The sequence below is a fragment of the Patagioenas fasciata genome, chromosome 1 (assembly GCF_037038585.1).
Source record: "Patagioenas fasciata isolate bPatFas1 chromosome 1, bPatFas1.hap1, whole genome shotgun sequence".
NCBI classification, from domain to species: domain Eukaryota; kingdom Metazoa; phylum Chordata; class Aves; order Columbiformes; family Columbidae; genus Patagioenas; species Patagioenas fasciata.
This window is the reverse complement of record NC_092520.1, coordinates 85,917,171-85,931,050: the sequence shown is the minus strand read 5'-3', so window position 1 is coordinate 85,931,050 and position 13,880 is coordinate 85,917,171. Positions and strand designations below refer to the sequence as shown.

Here is a 13,880-nt window from a genome sequence, read left to right as displayed (position 1 = left end):
CTTACCCTAATTATTTTTGTGTCTCTTCTCTGCAGACTCTCTGCTAATAATCTGCTTGACTCCAGTTCCTCGCTGATCTGCTGCTGTTTGCTCTCCCGCTCTATCACTCGCCCTCCTCCTGCCTATTAACTGCTGTCCTCGCTTGCCTCTTCCGTATCCCTGCACCTTCTGGACCCTCTCTGCAACATCTCAGCTTTTCCCTCTCCCATTCCTCCTCCCTGCCCTCTCCTGCTGCATTCTGCTGGTACAGACTGGGGGCTCACAGGCTCCCTTGCACTTTGTGGCTAGCTGGGGCCTGGGGTGTGTGAGTTGCCTGGTGAGAGGCTGCTGTGGGCAGGTAAAGCCCCGCGGCAGCACAATGGGAGTACAGACAGGAGTGTGTCCCAGATCTGCACTGGAACAAGGACGAGCTCCTAGCTCCAACAGAGCTGCCTGGGACAACCCTGGTAAATGGGGACATCTCTGTTCCCTTTCCCCTGAGGGTGTCTGCTGGGGCTTGGTGGTGAGAGCTTGCACAGAGGACACATATCCCTTGCAGGGCTGCGGAGCTGTGACTTGGCAGCTGTGCCTGGCCATGTCTCAGAGTGCCTGTGGTCCTCTTGCTCAGGTGGGCAGAGCCTCCATGCGAAGGTGGTCAAGCAAGATGTCTCTTGGGAGGATGTTTTACTAAAATGTTTTCTTCCCACAAATTGTTTTGTAGCCCAGCTCTCCACCTTCAAGTTTTCTTTAAAAAAAAAAGAGGTGAGGTGAGCTTATTGTCCACAGAAGGAGCAGCTAGGTACAGAGAGCCAGGAGGTCAGCGGCCATGATCTCCATGGCCTCCTCCTGGCTGGCATTTCAGCCCTCTCTACTTCGGCTTCAGGCACTGTGCCCACCCAGTCTCCCCTCCGCCAGCTACTCTGGCTTTGGGACGCACCCCTGCCTGGACCAGCGCAAGTAAGCGAGGGTCAGCAGTGGCCCTTGCCCCCCCAGGGCCCCCTTTTCCCTGCACCTGCTGGTGGGCTGAGTGATTTTACTCCACTTGCTGTTGCCTTCAGTGAGGGCACTGCCGGGGAGCCTTCCGTCTCCGTGGCAACCGTGAGGTGGCCATAGTGGCAGGCAGCCTGGTCTGTTGCTTTCATGCACCAAAGGGGAAATGCATGGTGGGGGGGGGAAGGGGGAATTAATTCAGTCACGAGGAGGGGCGAGAGCTGGGGTGCATTGAAAGCTACTGGGCGCATGGCAAGGCAGAGGCCGGCTTTGTGCTTGCTGGCAGAGTTCAGGCTGAGCCATGCTGGACTTTGCTGCTGCCTTGAGCCCTCCTGGACTTTGTGAATCGCCTTCGGGTGGTTCTGGGGGCCCTCACGGCTGTGTGAGCCCCGCTGGCAGGGCAGGGGGAGCAAATTCTCAACGCAGATACTCAGCAGAGCTGAGTAAGGCTTCACAAACAGGGAAATATTTGACTGCTCGTAGGTAGCACAGAGGAACTACTTCAGCTGTCTTCATGATGAGTTGCCAAGTTCTCAAGCATTATTACTTTTGAGGGATGCTTCTTCCTCCTTGAACATTGATTTCTCCTGGGGATCAGGAGGCACCATAAGACCCAGCACTAGCAGGGATCAAGGCTCTTTGGGTAGGTTCAAAATAAAGCAGGTGCTTATTTGGACTTGTGAGATGGAGCTTCTGCTCTTTATAGGTGTCACTCCTTTACCTCTGGTACCACACATCCCAGCCCTAAATTAGCTATATACCTCCAGCTGTTTGTCCATTGGCATCTGCTCTCAGATTAGGGCTGCACATGAGCTTGTGTGGACATAACAACACATGGGAGGCAAGCTGCATGCCAGAGTCTACCAATACATTCTGAATGCATGTGGTTCATGTGTACGTTGTTCGCACACACACACACAGACACACAGAATCTCATGGTTTTTTGTGCATGCTGGGGAAATGAGGAATATATTTAGTATGCATGTGGAACATAATGTAAGTCTAGCATATAGTGACACAAGGCATACATTTCTTGCATGTGTTTGGAGCCCACTTGTGGCACCCAAGACTTAAGCCACATATGATGTGTACATGCCTATATCTTGTGAGCAGAAAGTATACATGAGCACTTTCCCATAACAAACCAGCTGTGAACAGTTTGGACATCTGGTGCTTCCAGAAAACGGACTGCAAAGAATGTCATGAAACTCTTTGTGTATGTAGATGAAAATGTTGCCGTAGACTAATGGCAGGAGTCCTCCTTGAAAATAATTTTCTGAAGGATCAGCGTTGTATCTCTTGCTAAGGCTTCAGGAGCACCTCATCATGATGGCGTTACTGTGAGTACTGGACAACTTTGATGAGTTGCATCTGCTTGCAAAGCACTGCCTGCATTTGGAGTATGTTTATTACGGCTCCTGCAAGCATCCTTGTAGATTTTTGATCTCTACAGAACTTCTGCTGAAGCCCTGAGAAAAAACGGACAGCTGGGATTTGATTATAACACACTTCAAGAACAGATTGGAAGCCAAGAACCTGGGATCCGGTTTACCACTGTGTCTGAGTGTTGCTTAGTGCAGGACATGAAGGGCATGTGGGGAGGTTAAAGGTAGTTTTCTACAACTTTTGCACTGGCTTACCCTCAGCTGCTTCTGTTATGCTATATCCACAATGTATACCTGTCTTCAGACTGCAGCTCTCCTACGTTAAGCACGGTCCTGGTGCTACATAGGAGTATAGAGCACAGCTGCACATAAGGTCGTTCTGCCGATGCACAGTTGTGTGTAAATTATAGCTCAACACCATGCAGGATGTTTGCTGTGTGTGAGAAGCATCCCAGAAATTCAGTGCCAAAACAAATAAGCACTGAGCTGCCTTTGGGCTTGGATATTGTTTGCATTCAGTTATGAATTAGAAGTTGACTTGCCTTTTTTTTCTTTATCTTTTGCAAAGTGTTTCCGCACATTTCTACATGAATCCTTCCCAGGTTGGTTTGTTTCGCTTGAGAGTTGGCCATGCATCACACAGGCTCACCAAGTTACTTGAGCATCTTGTAATAAATAGCACATGCTCACTTCAAGACTCCTTTCCTGGAGCCCTGCAGAACCCCACATGAAGAACACCACCCACGGGTGTAAGATGCATGTGGCTGATTTGTCAAGGGCCTCGGGTGAAAGATGTTTCACATCCATCCAAACTACATCACAACATTTTTAAAGTAAACTAAGTCCTTCTGAGAGCTATCGTGCGTTCCCAGGATCTTTTTGCATGGGTAGAGCACAACTCCAGAAAGATGTTACCATGTAACCGTGCTGAGGGGACCTCTCTCGTTCTTTTGTGTCTAGATTGGAGAAGCTCTGTTCCAGGTTCTTTCTCCCCAGCTCTGCTGATAACATAAAGTGCAAGGACACAGAAATGGCAGAAGTGCAGAGGCAGACACACGAGGCATCACGAAGGATGACATCTATGGTTGATAGGAATTCACTTAACAGAGTGCAAATGGGCAGATGTGGAAGGGGACTGGAGGCTAAGGCAGGGGCTGGGGAGTGTGTTTTTCTTGCAGTAACCTCTCTCCTTGTTCTCCTCCTTCTATCTTTTCTAGGCAGGACAGGGCTGCTTGCTGATCTCTTGCCCAGTTTTGCTGTGGAGATTATGCCAGGTATTCAGTCATTTCACCCTTCAGTCACCCAGTCCTCTGTCATCTTGTCTGTTTATCCTTCTACAGCATCTTTATGTGGTGTATGTGCCCTCTTACATGTGTTTTGTCTGGGGATAAAAAGAGAAAAGCCTGTCACTTATTGGGAAAGTGTGTTGGGCTGAGATGTGAGAGAGCCCACGCTGGGACTTGGGGGAGGAATGGCCATGTTGGGAGCCAACACAGAGAGATAGTTGATGTCATGTCAGGATCAGTGTGAGGGCAGAAATGCCAGCGCTTTTCAGGGGAGGTTTTATATCAAGCTTTCTGCTCTCCCCCTGCTAGCACCAAGGTAACGCTGCTCCAGCTTGCGAGACCTCGGCAGCCTCGTGTGCCCGTATGGCTTTGTGCGTCAGCCGCTCTTGTGCGGTAGTAACTTCCGCTCCCCAGACCCTGTCCTGTGGGTACCATTATAGCCATCACCACAGATGGTAGCACAGGAGGTGCTAGAAATAGAGTGCTGGTTAGCAGCCCATCAGTGGCACAGCCCCTCTTGTGCTGCATGGCCGGGGCTTTATCTAGGTAACACCAGGTGTTTGGACCAGACATGAAAGCTCTCTGCCCATGATAAATCCCTCACTGGCCAAACTAATGAGAACCACCAGTTCTGGCACTTATTGCAGAGGAAGCAGAGACTGTGCAACAGATTGTCTTTGAAAGGGAAAAGCTGTGAGAACATTTAGCCCTTGAATCATCTGATCATCCCCTGACACTGCCCAAGGAGTGTTTCTTTCACACGTTTGTGCAAAAATGCGACACCACATAAATGTGTGAAGCTATTTTCAGATCTGTCCCAGAGATGCAGAGAGAAGGCAGACACTCCCCCCACCTCCTGTATAACCCAAAGCTCCCTGGAAGTTCAGCATGGCAGGAGGGGGATTGGTCTTTTCAGCATAGAATGAAGTTGATTCTCTGTTGCCTAACACTTTTCTCCCTCCCCCCGCTATTTAGAATTTTATTGAATGGGTACAAAATCCTTGTGTATTGGCCAGGTGGCTTTCTGGTACCCTCACTGCATGGGTGTGAACAACAAGGAAGTGTGAAAGGTGGTGGCAAACCACATTTCAGCTGTTAGCATTGCCTGTTACCTGAAAAAACAAAACCAGATCCTCCTTCAAGCACAAAACAGAGGTTTCCAGACAGTGGGAACATACAGCATTTCAGCTTGGTAATCATTTGAATCTCAGGATTACACAGTTGTATCTGGAAGGGCTATGATAGAAGATAACAGTTGTACTGGAGGAAGGATTAGGGTATTGCAGGTAGAAGTGGTTGAATACCAGTTTTGTGCATGAAGGAGGAGCTTTTTTGCTGTTTTCTTAACCTTATCAGAGGAGCAAATGATCTCACTTCCTGTGAAGTAAAATCCTTCATGATTCATAGGTCCCTGTGACTGGGACACTGATTTCAAACATCCAGTCCTGATGCAGAGTATCTTGTAGTGCGCAGGCTACATACTAACCTGACCTCCTTTTATACTCCCAGAATGTTTTTATAAAGACCACAGATACACTTACAATGGACTTGCTGTTAGTTTTTTTCCCTTCCAGGCTTTTATCCTCGATGGAGTCATTAGGAACTGTCCACTAATAGCTCTAGAGATCTGACACCTGAGCTTCATTGCATAACTGTGGCTGGCCACTTCTGTCATGTGATACTATTTCACCTCCTTCTCTGTATCAGTGATTGTCATAGAGAACAAGATGAGAACATGACAAAAGAAAAAGGCACTGAGCTGTCGCCCTGCAATAGATTAGGAAGTAACAGGACTGGAAAGGATTGTCTGTCTCACTGTCTTACATGCTTACTGAGAGCTGTGTAATTTCATCCTTTCCATAAGCTTAGTAAGTTTAAGAGTAGTCTGGGTTTGGCCTTTCTTTCTCCTATTGGATCGATTTTGTTGATGTGCATCTTCTAGCTTCCATATACATTACTCACAACCTGTTTATGCCCATTCCTGCAAGACCTTTAACTATAGTACCTGCTTTTCCTCCTAGCATTCATCCTCCTAGCATATTTACAGGCAGCATCCACATCTGCTCTCAGCCTTCTTTTTAATAGACTAACACAAGTTTCATCTCTCCTGCTGTAAGGCAAGTGATTGAGTCCTTTCATCTCCTCAAATCCCTGCTTTGCATCTGCTTCACCCTGAATTCATCTTTTCTTCTACAAAGATGACCAGAGCTGTATAACATGAGTAACTTACATGGAGGCCTTTTATGATGGTGTTAATATTTCCTTAACATTACTGGAAATTTCTCCTTGACTGGACATGGCATTACATTTGCCATTTTTGTGGCCATATTGCCTAGGCAGTTACAGCTGTCCTGTGATGGAATAGTATACTGGCTCATTTCTTATTTTTCAGTTGACTTCAACTAATGAGGTCCTGTTCAGAACATAAAATTGTTCTTAATCCTCGAACGTGTGACTTTGAAAGTATTGGTGCATTCCTTGAAATTCAGTATATTGCTGCATTTTGTATTTCTTATTGCAGGCCCAAGGACAATTGGCCCTTTCTATAACATACCCCAGTATTCATCTTCACTGGCAATGCTTCTTTACCTCGTCTTGAAAATACATTAGCACATTCTATTTTCTATGTAAAGGTCATTTGTGAAAATAGTAAATAAGCACTTGAAGAACTGTATCAGTAATCTACTCTAAACTCACTCTTTTCCATTCATGAATGTTTCCCTCCAGCAATTTCCTTATTCATTAGCTGAATTTTTCTCAGCATATAGTAACTTCATAAAAAAAAAAATCTACCAGGACCAAAATTATCTGCAAATTCAAATGAAATTTGTCTGTTTCAGCCAAAAAAGAAATAAAGTATTCAAAAAATATAAAACATTTCGCTTGACACTTCTGAAATGAAGTGTGTTGATTTGTAAATGCCAGATCTTTCACTGACGTTTTTTGAAGCGAATTGTAAGTTCTAGATTAAAAATGGCATTTAAAAAAAGGGAATTGCTTGTAGAAGAGTTAAGGAAAACTTGAACAAAGCTAAGAATTTTACTTCTGTTCAAACAGAATGCTCTGGATGAATCAAAAATGGCACTTCTTAGTTTTACATTTTATTAATAACTAGAAAAAAACTTCTGTTTTGATTGTTCCAACCTGGACATTGTTCCTTGCACTTGCAGCTTGGCAATGCAGGTGAGAGGTGCACTATTTTCCCCATGTGATTCAATACTCACATTACAATCCTTGTATCAATATTTCATTTAAATATTAATGTACCAGAAGACCCCTTAGTGAATGCATGCTGGACTTAGGAAGCACTCATCTACTGCTTTATTTTTCTCTGCAGAGCAGCCCCTCCACTTCTTTCTTTGCTTTCTTACCGCCTTTCCAAGGTGATTGCATAACTGCCTGGGTACACCTGGAGTCTTTCCCCACGGATTTTCCCTCACCAGCCATCTGACTTCTGGATAGGTTGGCACACCTCTAATGTAAAACCAACTCCTATACATTCCAAGTCTTGAAATTTTTTGGTCCGGATGTGTTCACTCACCATTCCCATAGTCCAGGGAGTTGCCATGTGGCAGTAGGCACAGCCCTGTGCATTCAATCGCCTGCGAAGCACAGGGTGGCCGCATGCAGAGCTGGGAACTGCTGCAGCGTGGGCTGGGCACCTGCCACTGCACATTTCTCAGCAGTGAAGTCTGGGAAACCTTCTCTCACTCCCCTTCCCATTCAAACCCCATCCTGGTTTTTGTGCTTTCTGTTGTGCTTTCACTTGTAGGGTGTTTTTCAACCGTTCCCTTTCAGGGCCTGGCAGACATCATCTGAGGCATCAGCAGGGGGAAGAAAGAAGAAAAAAAAATGGTTGTTAGGTTTCCCGGCTGGCTGCAGTGCCTGAATAGGATGTTCATTTGGCACATTCAAAAGAATAATTGCATGCGTGGGCCTAGTTGTGAAGGGGCAGGCCTGGCTCATTTACTGGGCTATTTATAGCGTGCTTTTCACCATCGTTTGTCCCATTAAAACTAGAATATGGGTAGGGAACAAACACACAAGTAGAGCATGAACATGGCCAGGAAGAATGAGTCTTTGATGAGATCCAAATGTTAATGGAGTAGATCCTGCAGCATTCGTACAGGTCTGGCTTGGGGCAAAGGGTTTCTGTGCAGGGGAACAAGAATTCCTGTCTCCCTGCTGCTCGCCTCTCAGCCAGCCAGTGATGTCGCAGGAAGGGACCACATTTCCATAGCTCCATTTCATACTGTCATGTGTCATTTGTACTTCGACACAGATGAGGACAGAGTCCTAGACCAGCAGGGAGTCCACTTCTGTTATTCACCTACCTGTTTTGCCCCTGTGCTCTCCCCTGGGAGAGTGTTGCTTATGTTCCCTTCTACAGTGATATGCAATCCTGTAAGTATATGCCTTTCTCCCGGTGTTTTCCAGAGTGGGTTTTTGTGGGCCTGGTGATCCTGGGGGCGTTCCTGTTCTTCCTCCTGGTGGGGATCTGCTGGTGCCAGTGCTGCCCACACAGCTGCTGCTGTTACGTCCGCTGCCCCTGCTGTCCTGAGTCCTGCTGCTGTCCCCGGGCACGTGAGTGACCATGTCCCAGCCTGGCGCAAATCTTCTCCTGCACAGCTTTTGCTCCCTGGCAGAACAGGAGGAGAATGTGCTTCCTTTGCCTCATGCATTTTGCTTGACTAAAGAACTAGTTCTTAGGGAGTGAAGCATCTGACCTATTGCTCCATGGTTGAGTGCTCAAAGTTAATTACAAATGTAATTCCCTGAGCCCTCCCTGTCTTGGCAGCTCTGCCTGCTTCTCCAAAGTGTCGTGCTCCTCTTCCAAATTTGTTGTTATGTCAGTGAGTGTTGCAAGTCAGAGCTAAGGGCGGCCTGGGAGGTTTCTTCCTGGCAAGGCAAAGTGGCTGCCCTCTACAACAGTGCAAAATCCTTGCAACCCAGCAAGGTTCCCAGTCAGGCTCAGGCAAATCTGTCAAGTCTCATGAGCCTCATCACTGCTGCTTCAGTTATCAGTTGTTTTTAAAGCTGAGCCGCCACTGAGTCATGGCAGCGGTAATGCTGGCTGCAACACCCTGAATGTTTTTCAATTGCTGAGCATTTTGCAGTGCTCATCTGATCTGCTATATACATATTTTAAACTCCCCTCAGTGCCCTTTGAGGCTTAGAAAAATTCAGATTGGTCCTTGTCATTTCATTTGTCCAGTTGTCTCCTGCTGGGTTGTCACCAGTGTAGGTGATGTGCAGGTTTTGGCCACATGCCATGTCAGGCTGTGGGAGCTGGTGTGATGCTAACTTCTGTTCTTTTTCTTTTTCAGTGTATGTAGCAGGTAAAGCAGCGAAAGCTGGGTATCCCCCTGGAGTCTCCTCCATGCCAGGTCCATACTACATCCCCAGTGTTCCTGTAGCTGGTGTCCCATCTCCTGCTGTGCTGATGGATAAGTCGCACCCACCTCCCTTAGCCCCAAGTGACTCCAGCGGAGGAAGCCAAAATGGTAATTTGCAGTGCCAGGCACAACATTCAGTCCTCTTACTGGGAGCTGTGCTGGGAAAGGGGGGAATAATTGTAACTGATAGAGTGATATGAACAGAAGAAACACAGAGAAACTGCATTTTGATCCTGGCTCTGGCAATGACATTTGCATCCCTTAGGGACACGTGCTCCAACTTTTCTAGTACCATCAACACAGTGTCAGTGTGAGGGTGCCTAATTAGATCAGTGGGGAATGGGAGGCCAAGTTCATGCCCAAGTTCAGGCCCTTCATGACCTCTCTTGTTACTGCTGCAAACCTTTACTTGCAGAGGGGAAAAGGATGAAGATTAATTCAGGGGAGCAGAGGCAGTGGCTGTTTTCTGCTTAGATCTAATGCCTTGCAAGCTGCTCTCTCTTGGTAAAGTGTTCTTCCTGCCCTCTGGCAGCAGTTTTTTGCTGCAGCATGTTTTACTGTCCCAATGGCATTTTGGGCACGGGGACATGCTCCCTCGGCGTTTCTGCCCAAGAGCATTCGCGGCTAGACCCCTTCCCGTACCTTACAGAAGCCAGTAGGTTACTTTTTTTTTTAGTTTCTGAATTTGTGAAGTGTGAGTGATAAAAGGCTTCTAACTAGAAAGGAGTTGTGGATCTATGTCAAACATAGAGCATCAGTATGACAATTCTGTCTCAGTGAGGGTCACTTCTACTGCGAAGGAAGCTGCCATCAGGGAAGAATAGGGTAGCTATTTAGCCAGATGCTAGCATTTCAGTATCAGAGTGGCTGTCCAAATTCAAACGTGCTGCAGCAGAAATTACTTTCACTGATGTAGAATCACTGTACTGACACAGTATGTTTGCCATTGATCAGCCATGTCTCATTTCAAAGCACGATACTATTAAGAGTTGTTAAATATTGCTTATGAAAATGTTTTGATAAGACACTCCCAAAAATACAAGATCAAATAGCATAATTGAGTAATTAAGGTTTTGGAACAACTCGCTGCATCCTTCCACTGCTGCAGTCAGTACACTAACCTTTCTGGAATTACAAAAAAGTATTTTCTGTCAACAATCATACTTTTTTTTATTTTTACCACTGAAGTCAAAACAGAGCTCTGGAGTGGAGCATTTTGAAATAGGAAATAAATCAATCACTGATCCAAAGCAGAACATACCCAATTCAAAAACCTTTGTCAGAAAATGATGAATGACAGCCCAGTGCTTAATTTTTTTCCTCTGCAGTGTTGGCTGTGAGAATTCCAGGGATTTTTTTAAGAGTCAGATCACAGCCCCAATTTCATCTCTGCTGTATGTTACTATCAGGGCACAAATGCAGAATGAAAAATTGGATGTGTTTGGTAACCAAAAGGAACAGCTTTTAACATCCCACATTCATTACACAGAAAGATGCATTTATTATATAACCCAAATAAGCTGGCTGGACTTAATCCCTTAACTCAGGACCTGACAGGAAATACGACGTATTGCAAATAAAACTATTATTACAGAGTTTTAACTGTTGTGGCAAGACAACAGAGGTTCTTAAGCTTTTTTTTTAATTTTTAATTCATATTTTTTGCAATTATATGGACAAACCCATAGTCTGGATCACGCATGTGTTGTTCAAGGTGTTCCTTGAACTGTGGAGCTAAGGAAGGGTGATACCCTGCACGCTGTTCCTTTTTCTCTTAAGGTCCTCCACTGTGCCAGAATATCCCCTAATTACAGGCTGTAGAAGAGAAAACATTATGTGGCTGTTCCAAGCTACTTATTTGCTGGTTGGGCAGACAGCAAACTAAACAAAACAGGTAATGGTTGAGTTAATAATAAATACCTTTTGTCAGAAGGAGCACCAATTATGGTCTGTGTGTCCTCCACACAGCCAGTCTAGGTCTGATCTGAAACTTGGTATCTTTGAGACTTCAACCCTCTGTCAAGTTTATTTAATAAAAAGGGATCAGAAGTGCTGGGGGACAGAGACAGCAGGATTCTCTAATCCTGGCTGCCATGCTAAAAAGGACAGCATTTGCCCTAGATAGTTTCTGTTTATATATGACCCCTGTGAGGTGGTCTAGTGAGCATATTCAGGCATGAGGATATTTAGAAAATTTGCCCAGGGTTGCATTAAAGCCGTGTGACAAAGCTCCAGTGAAGTATAGAAACTCATTCCCAAACTTAGGGTTGAACTGGGAAAAAAAAACAATCAGCTTTCTTATTTAGAAGAGTGTTGACAACACACAGGATGTGTGCTATGTCTGTTTTAATTGCAGGGCTTACCTGGAGACTTTTGAGTAAATTCCTTAAACCATGCACACATGGAAGCTTCTGATCCAAGAGCTGGACTCTAGACCTTTAATGTGGAAAGTAGATAAGGATGAGACATCATTTACTTCCTAACCACTCTTGTCTGAAAAAAGTAGTAGTGCTGTCCTTTCTGGGGAGGAAAACAGCTTACAGTTTTGGCTGACTTGATTCCACCCACAGAAGAATAATTTTAAAAGTGTCTAGTTAAACACAAATTAAACATTAGAAATTTATGAACCATTCAGGAGAAGAAAATACGGTCTAACAGGGAAGAATGTTCGATTCCCTTTGACTTCAGTGAATGGTTCTGGGCAAGTGGTTAATGTCTGCATCTTTATTTCCTTATAATTGAGATGGGCCTAAAAATTTTCAAACCTTATTAAAGGGTTATGGCAATTTACAGATGAAGAAGGGTGTGAGGAGGAAGCAATATGTTTGGTTCTCACACAAAGGAATAATAAAGAGATTTAATAAGTTGAACATTCAATATCATTGCCAAAAGTATTTCATAAATAAATGTAGAGACAAAATATGCTTCATCTATAATGGAAAATACTATCTTATGAGCTGTTCATGGTTATCTTTGCAGATTCAAATCCAAAGTTAATTTCTAGATGCTTACAAAATTAACTAAGAAATTCATTTGCCTTCTGATACGCAGCTGCAATAGCAAGCTGAGCATGAAGCCTAGCTAATTCTCCATCAGTTCCAGGAGCAATAGATGTTGCCCAAATAGATACTTGGTGCAGCCTCAGCATGAGTAGTGGCTCTGGAGAGGCAAAGTCTGGAAGCTGCCTGTTTAAGTTCCCCAAAGTTTATTAGTAGGTCAGAGTAATTTCCAGCTGATGGTTGTTTTCTGGCTCGTGTATAAATGCAGTGGTACCTTAGCTGAGATCCTGGTAGGCACAGTGAAAGAAAGAATAGTGAGAGGCCTCTCTCATGGCAAGTTACTAGGCAGAGGTCAGCCATGATGGTGAGATATAGTGGAGAACTTGCCTTGCTGTTGCTCATGCAGTGCAGCTGGAGTCATTGCTTCTGCAGTCAGTCACTTCAGCCCCTCTTCAGAGCAGCAACCTCCCTTCAAGAGATGAGATGGTCTTCCACTTGGGGAGGCAGAGGCAGTGTTCCTTGTGTTCTGTAAATTACCGTGCACATTTGCAGTCAGTGTGCACACGTTGGTGGGTATAAGAAAACAAAGCAAAACTCCAGACTGCTGTCAGCTGAGCTGTCTGGAGACACATTGAAAGCAGGACCCTGATAGACCCATACTATGTTTAATATCTAATACCTTTCCCAAGTATAAGGTAATATTTCAAGATGTAGTTACTTACCTTACATGTGCACAGTCAAAACCCACAGTAAAGCACTTTCCTCCTGGAGCAATTTGTGGGATTATTTCTGGAATCCTTCTAGCCATTTCTATGGCACAGGCATTTCTAAAGCAGAACATGGTTATTTAATAGTGCACAGACACATGGACAGCAGTTTAGGACAGAAGGTGCCTAAGAATACCTCTGCCAAGTCCTTGTTCAGCCCACACAGTGCATGCATACTGTGCAACATACTACCAGACCCATATGTTAGTAGCTTGATGTATTGGGGTGTGGGATAAAACAGAAAGAACAGGTTGGCTCAAAACTTCCATCCCAAGTATTAAATCATGCCCCGAGAGGAGTGCTCATGCAACACTGCAGTATTTACACAAGGGAACATACTAACCCCATGCAAAGCAGTGAGGTTCCATTCTGTAGTGTTGAGTGAATTGTCCTCATGACAGTTCTCTAATGAGGCTGAATTTGAGGACTGTAGTCCTCTTTTATGCTTAGCGCTGTGTTTCTGTCAATCTTAAAATACCCTCAGGCTGAAACCTTTCATAAATAATCTGCTATAAAAGCCTTATTTTCTTCAAAGGCCTGATAGGTGGAGTTCTCTGCTTGCCGACTGTAGACCTGCCTTGAGGTAGTCGGGCTGTTCACAGGGTTGGCAGGTAAAGTGTACATGGAGCCAGACTGCCAGAGTTACAGCTGCTGTGGCTCTGGGTGTACTTTTCTACACATAGGAATGTGGAAAAGCCAAAAAGGCTTTCCAGACTTCCCCTGCAAATGGAGTAATCCCAGCAGTCAAGCACTTGATGTATGTGTAGGACGTACCTTTTCTGTAAAATAAAGCATGTAAAGAATGCCAGAGCAGGCAATGTCACAGTTACCCAGTGACCTGATTGGCCCCATCACTGGATTTAGTATAAATCTCAAAGCAGCGTGATGTGCTTTGTGGGGCTTTCTGTGTTTCCTTATGTATTCTCTGGAGCTTCTCCTACCACATAACTCTTCAACCTGTGAGCAGAATTCATAGGGATGAGAGGGTGGAGTGGTCCTGCAGAGTGACAGCTCCTAAATGCTCAGCCACCTGTTTCCCCTGCAGACTGGGAGCTTGCGGCCACTGCTGCATAGAGGG

At 45.2% G+C, this 13,880-nt stretch overlaps 1 protein-coding gene across 3 annotated transcripts in view; it reads left to right on the top strand.

Moving 5' to 3' along the window:
• The window catches only part of ILDR2 (immunoglobulin like domain containing receptor 2), a 42,381-nt gene that overhangs the window by 16,885 nt on the left and 11,616 nt on the right, over positions 1 to 13,880 (top strand). For 2 of the 3 annotated variants that reach the window (XM_065862695.2, XM_071810047.1), the window contains exons 4-6: positions 3,572 to 3,628; positions 8,078 to 8,224; positions 8,968 to 9,144. In XM_065862695.2, coding sequence (XP_065718767.1) covers positions 3,572 to 3,628; positions 8,078 to 8,224; positions 8,968 to 9,144 — 381 coding nt within the window. The remainder of the gene's footprint in view (positions 1 to 3,571; positions 3,629 to 8,077; positions 8,225 to 8,967; positions 9,145 to 13,880) is intronic. The other variant, XM_065862696.2, reaches the window with a different exon arrangement.